The 20,743-nt window shown below is 45.8% G+C and overlaps 2 protein-coding genes across 2 annotated transcripts in view; one reads left to right on the forward strand and one right to left on the reverse strand.

The window, feature by feature from the left end:
* Nucleotides 1–19,781, reverse strand: part of LOC147629790 (uncharacterized) — a 40,989-nt gene extending 21,208 nt beyond the window's left edge. Inside the window, exons 1-2 of the mRNA XM_086811315.1 lie at nucleotides 19,598–19,781; nucleotides 18,274–19,486 (exon numbers count right to left, since the gene is read on the reverse strand). Coding sequence (XP_086667441.1) covers nucleotides 18,274–19,470 — 1,197 coding nt within the window. The 5' untranslated portion in view covers nucleotides 19,471–19,486; nucleotides 19,598–19,781. The remainder of the gene's footprint in view (nucleotides 1–18,273; nucleotides 19,487–19,597) is intronic.
* On the forward strand, nucleotides 14,501–16,816 carry LOC147629791 (uncharacterized). The gene has a single exon (XM_086811316.1). It carries the CDS (start codon nucleotides 14,539–14,541, stop codon nucleotides 15,544–15,546), a length of 1,008 nt encoding a protein of 335 aa, XP_086667442.1. The 5' UTR covers nucleotides 14,501–14,538; the 3' UTR covers nucleotides 15,547–16,816.
* Nucleotides 19,782–20,743: the final 962 nt, after the last annotated feature.

The raw sequence follows: 20,743 nt of genomic DNA on the forward strand, positions 1-20,743 counted from the left end.
GTATTTATACCACCCTCCAGTGCTGGTCAGCCAGCCCTAAATCAGCCAACAGGATGTACATGGTGTCCACGACTGGAAATAACCAGTCGGCCAGCATAAGACAACAAGTCGGCCAGGATTGATGACATCTTGCTTGTTTATTGTTCGACGGAGGATAAGACAACAAGTCGGCCAAGACTGGTGACATCTTGCTTGTTTATTGTTCGACGGAGGACAATGCGGCGAACCTCTTCACGAAGTCTCTACCTCAGGCTATGCTTCGGTAGCACTCCAACTCACTGGGGTTGGTTCCACATCCAAGAGCTGAGAGGGGGGGTTAGCAGTCATCTCCTATCTGCACATACTACTCAGTGAGGGCCTTTGTTTTGGGTGTGCCCGCCCAAGAGCTTTTTCCATTTTTCCCCACTTTTTCTCCCTATTTTTCTGGTCGTGGAGATTGTCTTGTGCTGGCCGACCCAATCTTCTCACGAACAAAGTGATATTGTATCTCTATGTGCTTGGTCCGGGCATGGAAGACTAGGTTTCGAGCAATAGCTCTACAGCTCTAGTTATCGCACTGGATGACCGTGGGTTTCTTCTGTGGAAACCCAATCTCACCAAGCAACCTCCGCAACCACACCACGTCGCAAGCAGCACCACAAGAAGCCCGATACTCTGCCTTTGTAGACGACAAGGCAATAGTTGGTTGCCTCTTGTTGCTCCATGAAATAGCTCTTGAGCCAAGGGTAAATCCGTAGTCTGATGCAGATCTCCTCGTGTCTGGATCTCCTCCCCAATCTGAGTCACTCCAACCTTGAAGTCTAACTTGTTCCGTTGTTCCTCCTCTAGTGTCATAGAAGAGTCCAAGATTCTGTCAGAATACGCAGCAGAGATGATGACCAGATCTGGGAACACGAGCAAAAACGCATGCAGAAAAACAGCACAAGAGAGAGAGAGATGTAGGCGTGTAACTTTGCTCTGATATACACAAGAAGATCCCGATATGATACAATGAGTGGTATGGGGCCGGGGGCCTATTTATATGCCCCCACATCAGCAGTCGGCCTGCTGTAGGCAGCCGACTGTTGCTGAATCTCCACGACCAGCTAAAAAACAGCCAGTCGGCCAGTGTGTCAGCAGTCGGCCAACTCAGTAAGGGAGTCGTGGACCAGTGCCTTCAGTCGGCCAGCAACTGGGCCCTCCTGCCACCTCAGGGCTGCCTCCCAAGCCACATAAAAATGGGAAAAAATAGGGAAAAATACGGAGAGTGGGGAAAAATGATATAACACCTCATAAGGGCGGGCACACCCACAACAAAGGCCCTGGTGTATAAAACTGGATAGGAGATGACTTCTAACACCCCCTCTCAGCTCCTGGCTGTGTAACCAACCACAGGGAGCTGGGGTGCCGCCCGAGCAAGTCCTGAGAGAGCGACTTCGTGAAGAGGTCCACTGTACTGTCCTCCGTCGAACAGAACTCTAGCAAGATGTCATCAGCAACAATCTGTTCACGAACAAAGTGCCTCTGGATGACCATGGGTTCCTCCAGTGGAAGCCAAAACCTGCAATGCAACCTCTGCATCCTCACCACCTCACCACCTCACAAGCAGCATCACAAACAGCCCGGTACTCTGCCTCTGTCGACAAGGTAAAAAATGACTGCTTCTTACTGCTCCATAAAACTGCTCCTAGGCTTGAAGTAGATCTCCTCGTGTCCGGTTCTCCTCCCCAAACTGAGTCACTCCAACCGTGGAGTCGGACTCCATCCAACAATCCCCCTCCTGTGTACAAGAGTCCATGATCCTTCGCATGCCGCAGAAACCACAGGAAACGCAATCCTGCCTCCGAAAGAGTCATCCGCTCAACTGCCTCATCAGGAAGCTCCCGTCCAATCTGGTGTCCATCAACCAGATCCATGAACCATACAGCTTCTGAGTCAAAAAGGCATCACACTGCTCACAAGGATCAACACCTGTTACGGTGCACAAACAAGTCCTGGAAACCTTCTGAAGACCACGCAAGGCCTTCTGAAACCTGTCAACCACCCCCTCTGAATCCGGAACCACAAAGCCCGGAGAAACCACCTCCTTCTGCAAGTAAGCAACTGCCACCTGCCTGGCTTTCCGAAAGGTCCCCGTGGAAAGAACTTCCTCAACTACTGGAGGTTCTTTGTCCCGAACACGACGAGACATCAGAGCATAAGTTACCTGTTCAGTTTCCTCTGACTCACGAACACAAGAACTACCAACATCAGTACTGGAAAGTTCCTACCAACTGCTGCCATCTACTGGTAAGCTATCCACCATCTGGTCCCGGAAAGCCTGTACCTGCAGCGTATCCACACTTGAGTAGCCATTACCAGACTGCCACTTATCACAATCCTGAGGACCTAGGAGAGAGAGTGCTGAAAGCTTGTAAACTCCATTCTCCACTCCGCCTTCCCAAACCACTTGGCCTGTTGCTTTGTCCCGGAGAGCAACAAAATGCTCATCAAACTCCACCCGTACGCCAGTCTTGCAAACCTGATGCACTGACAACAGATGAAAACCAAGTGCCGAAACATACAACACCTGGGAGGAATGCTTCCCCCCTCTGCCATTGGGAACTATCTCCATCCTGCCCTCACTGTGAACTGGGATAGTGGACGTATCCCCAGTAAGAATATGACCAGAAAGCCTGCAGAGATCCTGTAAACCGGAACGGGAAGGAGTCATGTGCCTGGAAGCACCACTATCGAGAATCCACTCCCGAGTATCCGTTGCGGAGAGTCCTCCAATCTCCTCCCTGCCTGAAGAAAATGAAACATCGGTGTCCACCACCTCCAGGTGCACAAAAGCCGGAGTCTTCATGATTGCTGCTGAGGAGTCGTCACCCTTCTCGGTCTTCCGCTTGGGACACTGCCTCCACTAGTGGCCTTTCTCGCCACAATCATTACAGGTCCTCTCTGCCTTTAGTTTCTCGCGGTCAGTAACGGACATCTTCTCAGAAGACTTCTCCGACGAAGCCTTCCCTTTGCCCGAGTTACGGCCTTTCGACCGTTGGCCAGTTAAGGCCTCCGAACCTCCACCCTGAGGAGGGTTCGTGAATCGTTCCTCCCGGTCCAGGACCATGAGCACAAGCTCCTCCCACGTGATGGTGCTGAGCCTGCCAACTGGTAATCAAAGACGAGTAAAATGCTGAGTACGAAGAAAGCAAGTGTGACAGCAACGTTATGGCCATGTCCTCTGACGATATCTCCTTCCCAACCTGAAGAACTTCTTGCTGAAGAGCCTGCAGCTTGTTAATATGCTCCCATATCGTTGACGACTTTGCAGGGCTCATAACCCGCATCTGTACTTCAAAGGAAATCCTCTTCATGGGCGATACCCTGTTGTAAAGAGAAGCCAAATGCTGCCATATACCTCGGGCCAGCGTCATATGCTTTACATGATTGATTACCTGTGGTGTGCAGTTGAGGAAAATAAACGAACGGACCCTAGCGTTGACACGATCCCACATCTGTGTCTGGGCCTCCCGGTCCTTTCGGGTTGACGGTAACTCCCCTTCCTCTACTTCCGGCCGTGGAACACCAACAACGACGAAATCGGCGCGATCGTAAGACTTAATGGTTGTTTATAGCAAGTTAGCTATTTATGGCATTCTTATCACTATATAAGTGAACTTGGGTTATTATGAGACACAATTGTGCGGATGCACCACTAAAGGTTTGGCTTGGACCAGGAGAGCAGACATGCTCATGCCGTGCACATAGCGAGTACATAGGTTGGAGTGTCAGAGGCTTTCGAGCAGGCTTCAGTGGTATGGGATACAAGAGTTAGACGTGAGCCTATGGGATTGTGGAGGAGCCCTAGCCTTGGCTCGAGAGAGATCGGTGGATGCCGATCGCAGTTGGGAGGTGAGCTAGCCTACTGCCTCACAATTTGGTTTAAAACTAACCGCATTTCAACTGTGTTGAGGATAGATTTTGGGAAGGACTTCACACCACCACCCCCAACTGTCACCAGCTTGGACATTTCCCATTATGAAAGGGGTCTGCTGGACTCCAAGACGTCTAAACATTTGGAAAGTACAAGCTTTGGGAATGGGAAATTATCCTGGAATACAAAGGATCACACTCCTAAAATCTAGGAGGGTTACTATTTTTGGCCCAACTCCAATGGAAATTCTATTCGCGTTATTACGTCTGGAATTGAGCAAATACCAAGAGTTGCCAAAGTACCTATGACAAATGGGCTACCACTTGGGATATTTTTAGAGATAAAGTTTACGGAAGGACCCATCTCTTAGATTGGGACATGTGGCAAGAAAGTGGACCAAAGTGAGACAGGTGGCCTCACACTTATCACTTCAGCTTTTGTGTAGCTCTCCACTTGTCATTATAGCCTTCTCTTGCCATTTTAGCTCATGGGAGGCCCAAATCTATAAATTGGAGCTCTCTCTCTTCATTTGCAGAGGCTCTCTTGATGCACACTAGCCTCTACCACCGTTACAGGCTGCCCTAATGATGGCTACTCTCTTTCTCTCTCTCTTGAAAGCTGTCCATGAAGAATACCAGCTATTGGGGACTTTTTTGGAGGCTTCCATTGCGAAGAAATACTGAAGGCAAGGGTATTTAATCATTTTATTCTGACTTCTGGCCATTGTACTTGTTGTACCAGTCCTTGTACTTACTATACCTGCTATACCAGCCATTGTACTGGTTGTACCAACCACTATACCTGCTGTACCAACCCTTGTACTTGTACCTACTGTACCAGCCACTATACTAGTTGTACCAACCATTGTACTTACTATACTAGCCCTTGTACTTACTGTACCTATTGTACCAACCATTGTACCGGGTGTACTAGCCATTGTACCTGATGTGCCAATCCTTGTACTTGTTGTACCAACCACTATACCCACTGTAACAACCATTGTACTTGCTATGCCAACCATTGTGCTTGTTGTACCGGCTGAATGGAGAGTTGTACTTGCTATACCAGCTCTATTGCATGAAGACCCGTGGTTTTTGGGAAAGAATCAGTACCCGCACGAATGTATATGGTTTATATTGTTGGCTCGGCATTTTTACAGCTATGTGTCGGCTGAATTTTATGATTGCCTCATGTTGGGCTGTGTGACATGTGTTATGGCATTTGTATATGGATAATCCGGCATCTCCCGTGGGGAGAGTAAGGCCCTCAAAGCTCGTACATGATATTTTCTCCTTGGGTAATAAAATACTCAGGGGGGGGGGGAGGGGATCGGCCCATTCCAACCTCTATGCGGTGTCACATGTGCAAGCCCATTCCGGCCTCTATGCGGTGTCACATGGGCAAGCTCCATTTTCAGCATTTGTGGATGTTTTGTCCAGTTTTTATGTTTTATGTAAAGTGATGATGGATATGTGTTAAGGCTGTGGCCATATTTAAATGTTTTAATATGCATTGATGGTATCAACAAGTGTGTCGAAGGCCCTAGTCCCTCGGGCACCGCAAGTTACATTGGTATCAGAGCATAGGCTTTCTTGGAAGCGGAGGCTTCCTTCTATCAATAAGGAAGAGAAAAGATCTCAAGTGGGGAAGTATGGAGTTGGCTTTAAGTGCACAAGTTTAGCACTCTTTCCATATGGATATTCAACCGCTTCTAGCCTATGAAGCAAGAGCATGAGCAGTAGCCAACTTGTTGATCTAAGGATTTATGAATTCACAAAATTTAATCTTGGAAGTACGGAGTTGGCTTTAAGTGCACAAGTTTAGCACTCTTTCCATATGGATATTGTGGATTATATTATCAAGCTTACAGACAACCTATATGGAGATATATCTCGTGATATCTTAAGGAGATGGTGAGGAGATATTTATTTTGGCTTCATGAAGAACCTGGCAAAGAAAAGCTAAGTATACTTTGAGTTTGCAAAGTTGGTGCTTTTGCTATTTACTGTGAAGTGTTTTCGATGTTCACTAACCTTATATAGCCATGCAAGGAGAAAGGTGTCGTTGTTTGCCTTGAGATGATTTCAGGGAAACATTTTTATGATTCCCTTTATTGGGATGGATTATGTTTTTCGCTCCCTTCATTTGGGATGCATTGGACTTATGGAACTCATCGTTATCTCATGAATCGAGGATTTCTATTGGGGCGAAACGCTTGTAAAACTATTGGTGGCCGAAACGCCTAGAAATGTTTATTGTCACGTGCATGCCCGTGCCATGGCTAATCCCTAGCATGAACATCAGTAACCTTGATTAAGTAGTATCTTAGTCAAAAGCATCAGCAGAATCATCCTCAGCATGGTCATCCACTTGATCATAATCAGCAGTGTCACATCAACGTTAGCATCATTAGGATAAGTAGCATACATCACCATCAGCTAACAGCATGTAGGCTGGGACCCTGTCGAGGCAGCCAGTAAAGCTACTGTCGACAGCCATCAAGGGTCCCACAGCAGGCGGCTAGAGCATCAAAAGGCGGCAGGTGTGGGCAGCAGAAGTATTCAGCAAAAGGCTTTAAAAAACATGAAATTGTTGGATAGGTGTCATCTCCAGATGGTGTCACGCTAGTGGCACACTAGAAGGATTGTCCAAAAAGACAAGCGGAGCAAGCCTCCGAAGAGCTATAAATAGGCTTGCATAGAGCTTAGTTTCTCATTCAGTCTTCATTGTGCTAAGAGCTCTCCTCCTCAGCCCTAGGAGCATCCTTGCCTTCAGCCCTAGACTAATCCAGCCTGGCCCTTGGAGCTCATAAGCTTGCTTCTCCAGCCCTTGAGAACCCCTTGCTTCAGTCAGCCCTAGGCGCCTGCTATCAGCATCCAATCAGCCTGCATTCAGCATCACTTCAGGCCTTGATTCAGCATATAGATCAGCCCCAGTTCAACGCAAGGTTTCAGCCAGTGTTTTTCTGCATCTGTCCAGCATCAGATCACCTGCGTTTCTGTCCAGCAGCATCAGATCCTCTGCGTTTCTGTCCAGCAGCCTCAGAACACCTGCGTTTTCAGTTCAGCAGTTTTCCTACAGGTCTGCGTTTCTGTCCACAGCAGTTTCCAGCCCTGAATCAACAATTTGCAGCAGTGTCCAGCCTTCTGTGCAGCAGCCCTTCCTCGTGCCCTTGGGAAGAGTGCATAGGCTCGAGATCAGGTCATCGAGGTGTTTCTACAGCAGTGTATAGATCAGCCACTCTCCGATCCTCCGAGATATTGCGTTTGGCTTATCTACAGTCCACAGTCATTCTCTCTAAAGAAATAAAGCAAATACTATCTCGTTATTGGGATAGGGGGCCCTTCAGTGGGTAATTCGGGACCCCATCTGGTGTACAGTTCTCATATCTCTCTCTCTCAACTCTTTAAAGTTTGAAGTATTAAAGTGGATTGCTAAACTCACGAAACTCAGGATACAGAAGACGGTGTGAGCATTTGTGTGACAGGATCTTCCAATACAAAGACTTCCGCTGCATATCACACTTTCTATCTCCGAATCCGACAACATAGTGGAGAAGCTTGGAGAATTCAATCGAATCAAGCGGCAACTTGAAGAGTTTGGTACATTGGTAAGCAATCCGGTCCACAAGCTACTTGGTAAATTGCCTTCTTCTTTTGAATCGTTTAAAGATAACATCTTTCTTCGAGTTCCTTTCCCTTCCTTTGAAGAGACTATGGATCTTCTTCATGATAAGTGCCTTACTCAAGGCTCGCAAGCAAAACAAAAAGGACTCGGCTTTTGTAAGCCAAGGCAAGGGCAAAGGCAAAGGCAAGGGGAATGATCAACGCAAAGGCTCTAATTCCAATGCTAAAGATTCTTCAACCAAAGGCGACAAGGACAAATCAAAGGATTCTTCCAAGGAGTGCACTTTCTGTGGTTGTAGTGGCCATACGGATGATCGTTGTTTTGCTAAGAAGGCAGCATCCAAGAAGGTAAAAGCTGAACTTGACTAAGGGTTCTTCTACATCAACATCTTCTCACGACAAAAACAAAGACAAGACAGAAGACGGTAACGCCAAGATTGCATATGTTGCTATGTCTTCTACTTCTTCATGTGACACATCACTTGTGGTAATCAAAGATCTTGATACGCATACTGCGGATGAGTGGATTGCCGATAGTGGTGCTACCTCTCACATGATGAATAGTTCTTCCTTATTGGAAAACTATAAGTCTATTTCTTCATCAGTACACATTGCTGATGCTTCGTCTCTCCCTGTGATTGGTATTGGTGATGTTTCTTTTGGAGATGCTATCTTACATGATGTTTTGCATGTGCCTAAGATGTCTGCCAACTTATTTTCTATCTCTAAGGCTACTTCTAAAGGTCTTGGGGTTTACTTTGATGATGAAGTGATTGAAATCATTGATAGACAGTCACTTTCTTGTGTGGCACATGGTTATCAAAATGCTGGGCTTTATCATATAAGCTCTTTTACAGCACAGTTGCCACCACATGAGTCTCATCTTCATCAATTATTTGCTTCTCCTAAAGCACTTGTTTCTAATGAAGATAGTGATCTATGGCATTTCCACTTTGGCCATGTTCCTCTTGCTACTTTGCAACATCTTGTCTCACATGACATGGTTACAGGTCTACCAAAGCTTCAGAAACCTCGCCATCATATTTGTTCTTCTTGTGCTCAAGGAAAGCAACATCGGGCTTCTTTTCCAAAGGAGGCTACTCATAGGGCCACACGCATACTTGAGCTTATTCATGCTGATCTTGCAGGACCTATGGAAGTACAATCGCTTGGTGGATCCAAGTATTATATGCTTCTTGTGGATGACTTCTCTCGCAAATCATGGGTTTATTTCTTACCTAAGAAGTCTGATGCTCTTTCTCATTTTAAGGTTTGGCTTGCCCAAATGGAGAATCAAGCAAGTCAAAAGGTATCTTTTCTCAGGACTGACAATGGAGGTGAGTTTATAGCATTTGAGGATTTTCTAGCTTCAAAAGGCATACAACGACAAACCACCATACCCTACACTCCTCAGCAGAATGGTGTGGTTGAAAGAAAGAATAGAACGGTGAAGGAAATGGCCCGCTCCCTCTTACATCATGCGAAGCTACCTTCCTCCTTTTGGGGTGAGGCTATAGCTACTTCAGTTTATCTTCTCAATCGCTCTCTTACGAAAGCAGTGGACGGCATGACCCCAGAGGAGGCTTTCACAGGCCACAAGCCTACTGTTTCTCATTTTCATGTCTTTGGTTGTGTTGCTCATGTGCATGTGCCTTCTTCTAAGAGGAAGACTCTTGATGCTAAGTCCAAACCTATGATATTCACAGGATATGCTTCTCGCTCCAAAGGGTTCCGTTTTTGGGATCCTTCTCATGAGGATATTGTTCTTTCACGTGATGCCATCTTTGATGAGCATGTTTTTGGTCTTGATGAGTTACCACCTTCTACATCTCTCTCAGATCCATTTCCATCTCTTGAGCTTGGACCTCTCTCATTCCCTACAGTCTCATCCTCATCTACACCATCAGTTCCTACTTCATCCCCTTCATCCATTTCGATTGCGACACCTACTACTTCATTGGATTCTACATGGACTTCTGGTCCTCCAAAATGGGTTCGCTCTCTACTTCAGGATTCAAGTATCTCACTTTCAGATGCTCAACAATCTACTACACGTGTCTTACGTACACGCCCTTCAGTAAATATTGCCTTGATGTCTCATATTGGTGATGTGTTTGAGCCTGAAACGGTTAAAGAAGCTCTTTCCTTACCACCTTGGTGTGAAGCAATGCAAGCAGAGATTTCTTCTATTGAATCTAATAACACATGGTAGTTAGTTCCACGACCTTCACATAAAAAGGTCATTGGTGTTAAGTGGATTTTCAAAGTCAAGTTTCATTCTGATGGTACTCTTGATAAGTACAAGGCACGCCTTGTTGCTAAAGGTCATGCTCAAAAAGAAGGTGAAGACTTTGATGAAACTTTTGCTCCTACTGCCAGAAATTCTACTATTCGTGTTGTTTTTGCTCTTGCTTCTCACTATGCCTGGCCTAATGGATGTTAAATCTGCCTTCTTGAATGGAGATTTAGAGGAGGAAGTTTATGTGGAACAACCTAAAGGTTTTATTGCACAGGGTCATGAACATGATGTGTATTTATTACAGAAAGCTCTTTATGGTCTTAAGCAAGCTCCTCGAGCTTGGTATCAAAAGATTGACAGTTTTCTCCTTTCTCTACATTTTGAGAGGACTCATGCAGATCCTAATCTTTATGTGCTTATTGTGGATAATGATATATGCATTCTTGTGCTTTATGTGGATGATTTGACACTCACTGGCTCTAATTTGGATCTACTCAAATGGGTTCAAACTCAACTCACAACATCATTTGCCATGACTGATCTTGGACTACTCCACTATTTTCTTGGTTTAGAAGTGTGGCAATTTGCTTCTGGCATCTTTCTTTGTCAAAAGAAGTATGCTTTAAGGTTGCTTGAGAAATATGGCATGCATGATTGTGCATCACTCACTTGTCCCATAGATCCTAATTCCAAATTATCCAAAGATGATGATTCTCCTGAGGTTGATTCTACAGAGTATCGCCAACTTATTGGTTCTCTACTTTATTTGGTTAACACTCGGCCAGATCTCTCCTATGCTATGAGTATTCTCAGCCAATTCTCTTCACAGCCTCGTCGATCTCATTGGCAGGCAGCTTTGAGGGTTCTTCGATATCTTCATGGAACTCTTGAGTATGGCATTTCTTATGCAGGTGGAGATACACTTATTGGTTACTCAGATTCTGATTGGGCAGGGTGTATTGATACTAGGCGTTCCATGTCAGGCTATTGTTTTATGCTTGGTAAAGGACTTGTTTCTTGGAAATGTCAAAAGCAGCGAATTACTTCTTCTTCATCCACAGAAGCAAAATACAAGTCATATCAAAAGATATGACTTGTTTCTTGGAAATGTCAAAAGCAGCGAATTACTTCTTCATCCACAGAAGCAAAGTACAAGTCATATCTTGATGCCACTTCTGAAGCACTTTGGCTTCAGCAAATTCTGAATCACCTTGGATGTTCATCTGCTCCGACACTCATCTACTCAGATTCACAGAGTGCTATTGCTTTAGCCAAAAATCCAATTATTCGAGGACGATCCAAACACATTGATGTTCATTTTCATTTTGTTCGTGATTGGATTTCTGAAGGTCGCATTCAGCTTGAGTATTGTCCTACCAAAGATAATGTTGCTGATTTGTTTACTAAGCCTCTTCCTCGACCTACCTTGGATTATCTTCTTCAGCACGTTGGCGTTGGTCCTCCCATCTGGACCTGAAGAGGAGGTGTTGGATAGGTGTCATCTCCAGATGGTGTCACGCTAGTGGCACACTCTTTAGCCTCTAGGCATTTTTGGGATTTATAGCATTCATTTCCATTTTTTCCTATTTACACACATTTTTGGGTGGAGGAAAGGGTGAAGGAACTTTCCTATATATATGAGGCATTGTAGTTCATTTCTAATAAAGTTGGCTAGTGGTTCATTGATGAGTTCTTGAGTACATTGTCTCTTCTCTCATCTCTTCTTTCTCACAGAAATATATATACCTAGATGAATCTAGGAACATGCCCAAATTCACCTTTTAGAAATGTGCATGTTATATACTCATGGTAGTCAACCCACAAGACTATATAACTATCAACTCCATTATGCATAGTATGGACTAGATACTACGGCATCCCCAGTGCCCAATAGTGGGTGTAGAACACTGTATCAAGATATGCTCTCACACGCACTCCACACACACACACACACACACACACACATAAGAGCATATATTCACACAAAGCCCTTCGTATTGAGTTTCTGTCCACATGAACAGGCCGACACAGGGGCAGCTGGCTGATTGGCATCCTAACATAATATATAAGTATAACTCAGATATTCAGTCTTTCAATCTTTGCTTAGTGATAGCATTAATAGAATACATGTAGAAAGGGGCCAAGTCACCCCGACGGGGTTGACCATTGGCCTACATCATGTACAAGCAATAAGCAACCTTTTTGTACCATAGTAATACAAGAAAACCTGAACACTAATCTCTCTCTTCTTCTCTCTCCTCTCTGTCTTATCTCATGTTAAGTAGCATCAATGTTCTTAAGTATGCTTAGGGCTGTGGATCAGTACAGCAAGGCTTCCGCGCATGCAACATTGGTATCAGAGCATTCAGGCTCATTCCACTAAGCTATGTCCCAAGGAAGGTGCACAATTCCAGCAGTAAGGATGCAGCAAGGTAGCAGATGAACCATACACAACCACAACATCCAATGTGACTAGTACACATATATCATAGAAGTCCCATAAACAGATGTACTGTCAGCCATCAGTACCTTCGGGTGAGACAAAAGCTGCACCAAGCGACCTCTAGATGTCATCTGAGCCTGTCTGTATCAAGGGAGTGGAGGTGCTACCCCCCTCTTGAGCATCAGGCAATGCTCCAGACTCATGCTCTGCTGAACCTGAATGAGCCGTAACAAGAGTCGGCTCCAACTCAAAGGCATCAAGATAGAGCTGCAAAACCTGAGGTGAATCTGTTAAGTCACCTTCCTCCATCCACTTCGCATCCATTGGTGAATAGTTCTTGAACTTCACAAGATAGCGACGGGAAACTTTACCTCGTACCTTTCTTTCCTTATGTGCCAGTATCTGCTTTGGAATAAGAACCTCATCAAGTTCCTCAACTTCCGGCTGAGCCTCATCTGATACATCCTCAGGCACATCCCCATGGAAAGGTCTAAGTAGACTCACATGAAATGCATTGTGAATCCTCCAGTGATCTGGTAGCTTCAAACGATAGGCCACCTCACCAATCTTTTCCAATACCTGAAAAGGTCCATAATAGCACATGCTCAACTTAGGGAATAAGCGCTCTTTACCCTTCATTTTCTTGAGCATAGCTTTTTCAAATCGCAAAAGAACCCAATCACCCAATGCAAACTCTAATGCACGTCTTAGACGGTCTGCTGCTTTCTTTTGCTTTTGCTGAGTTTTCTGGAGTGCCAATTTAACTCTCCGATAAGCTTCATCCATGTTTTCCACATACTGATCAGCCTCAAAGATCTTATCCTTTGTGTGCAAAATAGGTGGTACCTTCTTCCCTCCTTCCACAATCTCAAAAGGCGCCTTGCCCGTCGAGGTATGGACAGTGTTGTTATAAGCAAACTCCACCAAAGGAAGATACTTTTCCCATTGTTGCTTGTGCTCTACAACACTTAAGAAGATCTAACACTGTAGAATTAGCCTCTTCCGATTGACCATATGTTTGTGGATGAAACGAAGATGAAAACTTGAGAGTTGTACCCATGTTGTCAAACAACCCTCTCCAGAATAAACTCATCATCCGTGGATCACGGTCACTGATGATAGACGAAGGCAAACCATGATACTTGAAGATGTTCACCATGAACAACTTCACCATATGATCAACTTTGATCGTCTTACGCACGGGAATGAAATGAGCCTGCTTATTACTGAACCTGCATATGATAGTCCAAATGCCATCATTCCCCGTTTGTGTCCGTGGAAGATCAAATATAAAATCCATAGCAATGCTCTCCCATGGTCTATCTGGAATAGGTAAAGGCAGAAGTAACCCTCGTGTCTTTTGACGGTCAAACTTCACCTTCTGACATACGATGCATTGCCTAACAAAAGCATCAACATCTCTTCTCAAGGTCGACCAATAAAAGAAAGTCTCAACTGCTTTTACCGTGGCGTCAATACCTCTATGACCTGCATACGGTGGAGCATGACTTTCAATCATAACCTTGAGTCGTAATTGCCTGGTAACACACAGTCTACCATGCATCAACAAAAAACCATCCCTGAGGGTATAATGATCATGCCGCTGACCCTCAGACATCTGATCATAGAGCCTTCCAAAATCCTCATCATGGGCATACTGCTCTTTCATCTCATCAAGCTCATGATGATAAGCAAGTGAAACTCTTGAGACCTTTGGCTTGCGTGACAAAGCATCTACCACAACATTCTTTTTGCCTTCCACATGCACAATCTGGAAGTGGAACATAGACAAAAAGTTGGCCCATCGCATATGCTTCTCAGAAAGTTTAGTAACGCAAGGTTTGATGATCTGTCTGCACAATGAAATCAGCCCCAAGCAAATAGTGTTTCCATGTGGGCCGAGTTTTGAGCTGACCAGATCAGTCCGTCAGGGGTGTCCTCTCGCCCCGTTTCTTTTTCTCTTCTTTGCTGAGGCTATGAGCATGTACCTGACGGCAGAGGAGGTTGGTTTGAGGAGGCCAATCTTCATCGGGCAGAGCAGTCGCTTCAGGTTTTTAGTGCTGCTTCGGGAGCATTGATCAATTGGCGCAAGACAGTGGCCTTTTGGATCAGTAGCGCTCCCACTCCGGCATGGAGGCCAGACCCGGGATTTAGATGGATTCCTCCTGGCACAGCAGTGCGATATTTGGGATGCCAGATTGGACTAGATTTGTCACCTGAGCAGCAGATCACCCCGCTTCTTCTGAGCATTCGGAAGAAGCTTTTGTATTGGAGTACAGCTCGGCTATCCTTGGCAGGGAGGGTAGTGGTGGCAAATCAGGTGCTTTTAGCGACCATGTGGTATATTACGTCCTGCTGGATCTTCTCGAGCTCTTGCATCAGCCAGGTACAGAGGCTGATCAGGAACTTTCTTTGGTCTGGGCGCGATGGTCAGCCAGCCCGGGCAAAGGTTGCTTGGGCAGTCATTACACTTCCGCTGGCCCAGGGAGGCTTGGGCATTATAGATCAAGTTGATCAGAGTAGAGCCTTATTGGGGAAGCTTATTGTCGGGGGGCTGCTTCCAGGCGCTGAGCCTTGGAAAGAGCTGCTTTTGCAGCAACTGCAGGCTCGGGCTCCCCCAGCAGGGGGCACTTGGGCACCAGAGATACGATGGATCTTCATAGAGATGAGGAGGACAGGCCTCAGTAGAGGATGGGAGGACAGATTTGCCTTGAGTATTCTGAGAGCTTGGGAGTTGCTGAGACCGGGGCTCTCTCAGAGACCTCCTGCTTGTGTTGAGGAGCAGGCCAGACAGTCGCTCATCTGGAGCCCACCGGTTCGTACAGAGCAGGGTCATATGCTGGGTTCTCGGCCTCGTCTAGCCCGGGGACCATTGGCGGCAGGCCCAGCACGTAGTTTTGGAGATTGGCAGGCCTTCTGCAGCCTCCCAGAGGAGATCCAGGTGGAGAGGCTGAGTCACTTCAGAGGAGGGTTGATTATGAGGGATGACATTCAGGCGGCACTCACAGAGGAGTGGTTCACGCCTCTCGAGCTAGTGGCCCCACGGTGGATGGGAGCCTTTACACAGATGGAGATCCTAATTGCTGTCCGAGCTTGTACTGAGGATGGCAAATGCCTCTACTATGAGATCCAGGATGAGGGCAGACTTCAGAGAGTGGAGGTGGAGTCGCCTTTGGTTGCAGAGTGCATCTTTCAGAGGGTACGGGTAGTGGCCGCCGCTTCTCGGAAGTGGCATATTGACCCAGACCCTGCAGATGTGCTCCCTGATTGGCGCATATGGGCATATGCAGCGCGCCCCTTGGCCAAGCCTTTGTATCGTGTTCCAGAAGTAATTATTTCATAACCCTTTGATGGATCTTTTACCAAACACTTCCCATCTTCAAATTCAACCTTTAAACCTTGGTCGTTTATGGCTGAGACGGAGAGCATATTTTTCTTTATCCCTGGAACATACAATACATTTTTCATACATATATTGGCACCATTGGCTGCAATAAGTATGACATTGCCAATTCCCTTTACTGATATGTGGTATGATCTGCACATGATACAGTGCGGCCATTTGAAGCATAAACCAAGTGCTGAAATACATCTTTGCATGAAGTGATGTAGCTCAAAGCACCACTATCAAAATACCATGATACATCCTGTGTCAGATGCAATGCAAGACATATCATTGTCTGAAGCACTTGGTGTGCCACTAGTGCATGTGACCAAAAAAGTGTACTCTTCCTGGATTACATTAGCTGATTGCTGTGCTTTGTCATCAGAAGAGTCTGCTACTGCATTGCCTGCTTCTTTCCTTTTCTCTTTTGCAATCCGCTTCCTCCATTCACTGATGTAGTGTCCAGGCTTATGGCAGTAGTGACATTTGCCCTTCTTTTTGGACTTGTTTGCATCCCCTTTGTCAGACTTTTCACCACCAGAAGAGGGCTGTCCATGACCAGCCTTGCTAGACTGTTGTCCCCCATGCTTAAAGCTCTTTGCTATACCCTTATCCTTGGCTGTAAATGCCTTGTCTCCACCACGGTTGCTCAATAAGTTTGCTCTTGTGTTTGCTCTTCCCGCAAGAGTAAACCCACCAGCTCTTCAGGGCACCACCTCCTCTCATTGAGGGGTTGAGAGAGGTGTGAAAGCCCAAGTAGGAAGGTGGTAAAGAATGAAGAGTGCTGGTGACCATCTGTCTGTCTGGGATAACCTCATCAATGTTGAGCAATTGTTCCTGCAAATCTTTCACTTTGGTGAGATGATCTGCCATGGAGTCACCCTTATCCATAGAAGGAAGATCCAATTGCATCTTCAAGTAGGCAACTCTTGCCTCGTTGCGTACCTGATACATTGCTTCCAATATGTCCCATGCAAGCTTCAATGTCTTGCAAGAACGAATGTGCGGAATAATAGTCCTTTTCACTGAAAGGGCTATCAATGACATGGCCTGTGCATCTCTAAAGTCCCATCTCTTCTGCTCTTGTGTGGGAGCAGGTTCTACATCAGGAGCTCTTTGAGCACCTCCCCTTTGAGGCGTGGCTGGCTGTATGGTAAGTGGGCGTGTGTCATCACCACAAACGATGCCCCAAAGCCCTTTGGCTACCAGCAAATTACGGATCATGAAACTCCAGAGGGAGTAGTTAGATCCATCCAACTTGTTCTCCTGGGTGAGCACACCAAAAACATATGTAGCATTTTGAGCCCAAAATATACCTGTAAGCAAACCAAACACCAATGTGCACTGCCAGGCAACCAAATGTCCTCTGCAAATGTTTGCCTGCAAACCGAAGAAAGTGTAAACCTGCACCAAATTGTCCAATTACACACAATGTGTATACATATGCGACAAATCACAGCTGTAATGCCCAAATACATGCTCCAATCTGAAAAGCCCTAATTTTTATGCACTCCAATTGCTTCAGTGTACAGCTAATTGGCCAATTTTCACAAAAGCCCCAAATTTTTACAACTGAAAGAGGCTCAATTTGCTGATTTTGACCTCAATTTGGAAAACCCCCAAATTCCAAACCAAACAATATGAATGGCACCACCTGCAATTTTTCTGGTAAAAGGTAACTTTTGGCAAACCCCTAGAATTTTGTTTGAATCTGACCTGTCCTGAAATGGCTACAAAATTTGTAAAATTTGTATTTGCATGTGAATAAAAATCTGTGTAAAGAGTACCTGTAGGCGAGGACAGTACGGATGGTACAGACGTGTATTGCAGGCGTCAATCGGAGAGCACACAGACGTGGAGAAGAGTGGCATAGGCGTGCAGAGGCTGGCGTTTGAGTACCAGCAGCCAGGGACAGGTGAAGATGTCGTGACAGGCTATTGCAGGTCGACGTGCACTACCAACGGTGGTCTGAGCGACAGGGAGCCGCCAGAGCTGCAAAGCAGGCAGAGGCGGCGGAGACCTAGCTAGTAGCGTACAGCCGGCCTAAGCAGCGGCGGGTGTCTGCGCAGTAAGAGCGCCGGCCGGGCTGGGCGGAGGTGGCGGCCTGCGCACTCGCGCCACCGATAGAGCTGGGCGGAGCCGGCTGGGCGGCGGTGGAGAGCCGGCCACTAACGAAGCCGGCCGGGCTAGGCGGCGAAAACCAGACGACGAACGGAATCTTGGTTTTCGACGGAAATTTGCCGACTGAATTCCACAGTCAACTGCAGGCCCTGGACTGAAGCTCTGATACCAATTGTTGGTGTTGGACTCACACACTCACACACACAAACCTGCACATCAGGGTTAGGTACAGGATAGAGAAGCTCACACACACAAAAATGAGAGAGAGAGCCAAAAGTGTGGTGGCCACAAAATGCAAGTCAACCCTCGCATGTGTGCCACATCCATATAATATAGAAGTACAAAATATTATATGTAGAGTGTCCTTTCACACTTGATATCCAAGGGGAAAAACCACATAGGAAAAAGTGCCCACATGGGAAAAAGTGCCCTTGGTTAAGCCCTGTTCACACATAGCACTACCATAAGTGAGCATATGCCTACAGTATGTTCGCAGTACGTGCAGCTAGTGGAGCTGTCAACGGCATGTGCTGGGAGAAAAGTTTGCTGAGCATAAAATCTCACCTTATCCTTAGAGCCTGCACTACCACCAGTACCTCTTGTCTTCAGCTCTGTTATCCAACCTTTCGGAAGCCATTCAGGAGACTCCACCACCTCCACTTTGTATTTGAAATGTCTAATTGTTAACTCTTGACTGTCCACTGGAGTTGCCATCTCAGTTGTAGGCGTCTTTTGTATTTGATCAAATGGACCAACCTTTACTTCTGCTTCCACAGTTTTAAGAACAGCATCGTCATCACCTTGTTGCCTATCATGTGTAGATGCCTCTTCCACATCCCTGTCTTCATGATCAGCATTGTTGTAACCTGGCTGCCTACCGTTTGCAAACGCAGTTTCCATGTCCATTTGCCCAAGATTAGCATGGCAATCGCTCTGTACAGGTTCCTGTGCATCAACCAAATCATGTGGCCGAGGCTTCAGATTGTCCGCAGTTACCTGGCTTGCCATCACTTCCTTGAATTCCTGCAGAGAAAAAGCAGTGGCATCTGTTCTACTCTGATGAGTATTAGAATGAAGCTTCCCGCATGTTTTCCCTTTGTTGGCCACCACCTGCTGAGAAAAAGGTGTTCCCTGTGCTTTTCCACTCTGTTTCTGAGCAGACTGATGCAATTCCCTGTCATTGGGTAGATCCAACACTTCCATAACAGAAAAATCCCGGTCTTCATCAGGCCCAAAATCAAGCTGATCAATGACCTGAACATTTGGATCCAAAGGCTGAGGTATTGCTTCAGCGTCCAAACCTTCCCTTATCAAGGTAGCCTTGCCTTCAACAAGTAAGTGGTACCGGCTGGACCATGCTTCAATTGTCTTCTTCATGTCTTCAAGAAAAATACCTAAAGCGTTTCCAATTTCTGTCTCAGACGAATGGCTGGAAGCATTCAAGTTTGTCGTTCCAGTCTTGGACGGTGGCAATCTTTCTTCTAGAGAGGTCGAGGTATGTGAAAAACACCAGTTTTGACCTAGCTTACCTGCACCATCAGCCATGACATTCTGAGAAGGCTGATAAAAAGCCTTGCCCGAGGTGGGAAGCATGCCGAAATCATAACAACTTTGAGTATTTGGATTCTCATGCTTCGACGTCTGCATTGCTGCTAGGGCATGGCCTTCGCAGAGCCGCTCGATTGTTCCCTTCATGTTCTGCAAAAAATCCCTCAGTGCTTCCATGGTGTTTTCGCTGCTTGCGAATTCGGGGCTCGCCATCGCTATGAGCAGCTCTCTGTGCCAGGAAAAGAAAAATCCTAGCGAAGTTGATTTGGAACCATGATAAGCTCTCCCTCCAAAGGAAATTTAAGGACAGTTGTTTCTGAGGTATACTGGAAAACCTTACAGGGTTAATGAAGTTGATTCTGAGCCATCATGGAATCTGTCTGCACGAAAAAAACCCTAGAAAACCTCCTGCTTAGCAGAATTGAGCGCCTTTTTGAGGACATGGTGGAGCTCCTTTGCCGATCTTCACGTGAGAAGCTCAGGCACCATTTTCGATCTGATGGAAGAGAGGCGGGGGCTTCCATGGCCTAGTCATGCATGGTTTTTTGTGTTTTGTTAGGAGTGCACAGTGATGATGGCAGAAAGACGACGAGAACCAGTTCCATCAAAATGCCAATGTGAAAGAGACACCTGCACCAAAATGAAATTCTGGTATAGTAGTCACACGCGCGCACTGGGCAAACACGCGCTCACACGTGCGCACGCATAGAATGGAGCCAGGCCTATCGTGTCCACCAAAATACTTGTAAGTTGTCCTTAGCTGAGCTGAGTTCCTCTAGCTTATATGAACCCACTCGTTATGAAGCTCTCTCGGGACGCGGGAGTCATTTCCCATCTTAGTGCGTGATCGGTCCACCTTGATGTCCGGGCTGTTGTTCGTGATGGGCAGCTAAGGGGATACTACAAAATAACTTTCAATCTCATGCCAATCTAGAGTTTAGTAGTATTGCCCGAGTATTGTGCTGAAATTAAAATTCAACACCAACAGGTGTAGCAAAAAGCAAGGATCAAACCAAAGTTCTTCTTGTGGAAATCAAACTTCGTATCCACTCCACAACAATGCTGCTAGGTGCAAGTTTCGTAGTTCAACGTATTAGCTCCTACTTCTTATATAAAATCCCCCATCCTACCCTTGAATCCTTTGTGTCTATCGTCGAACTCATACACCGTGTGGCACTAGACCCCACTCTTTTGACTCCTTTGCCCAAGTAACATGGTTGACTTTTGTGTCTAAGGATCAAATTTGAGACAGATAAATGAAAAGATAATGATGAAAATGTATAAGCATAATTATTGTTTCAAGCACTTAATTTATGAATCTCTTTACTATTGTTCATAGATGGGGTTGTGATTGCATATCACTAATGGTACTTTTGAAATGAAAAGATTATGATGAAACATAATTATTGTTTCAAGCACTTAATTTATGAATCTCTTTACTATTCTTCATAGATGGGGTTGTGATTGCATAATACTGATGGTACTT

This window comes from Cibotium barometz, chromosome 17 (assembly GCF_041138505.1).
Source record: "Cibotium barometz isolate CiBa-2024 chromosome 17, ASM4113850v1, whole genome shotgun sequence".
NCBI classification, from domain to species: Eukaryota; Viridiplantae; Streptophyta; class Polypodiopsida; order Cyatheales; family Cibotiaceae; genus Cibotium; species Cibotium barometz.

Coding starts and splice junctions, on each gene's coding strand:
- LOC147629791 (XM_086811316.1), top strand. CDS start 14,539: ATGTGGTATATTACGTCCTGCTGGATCTTCTCGAGCTCTTGCATCAGC.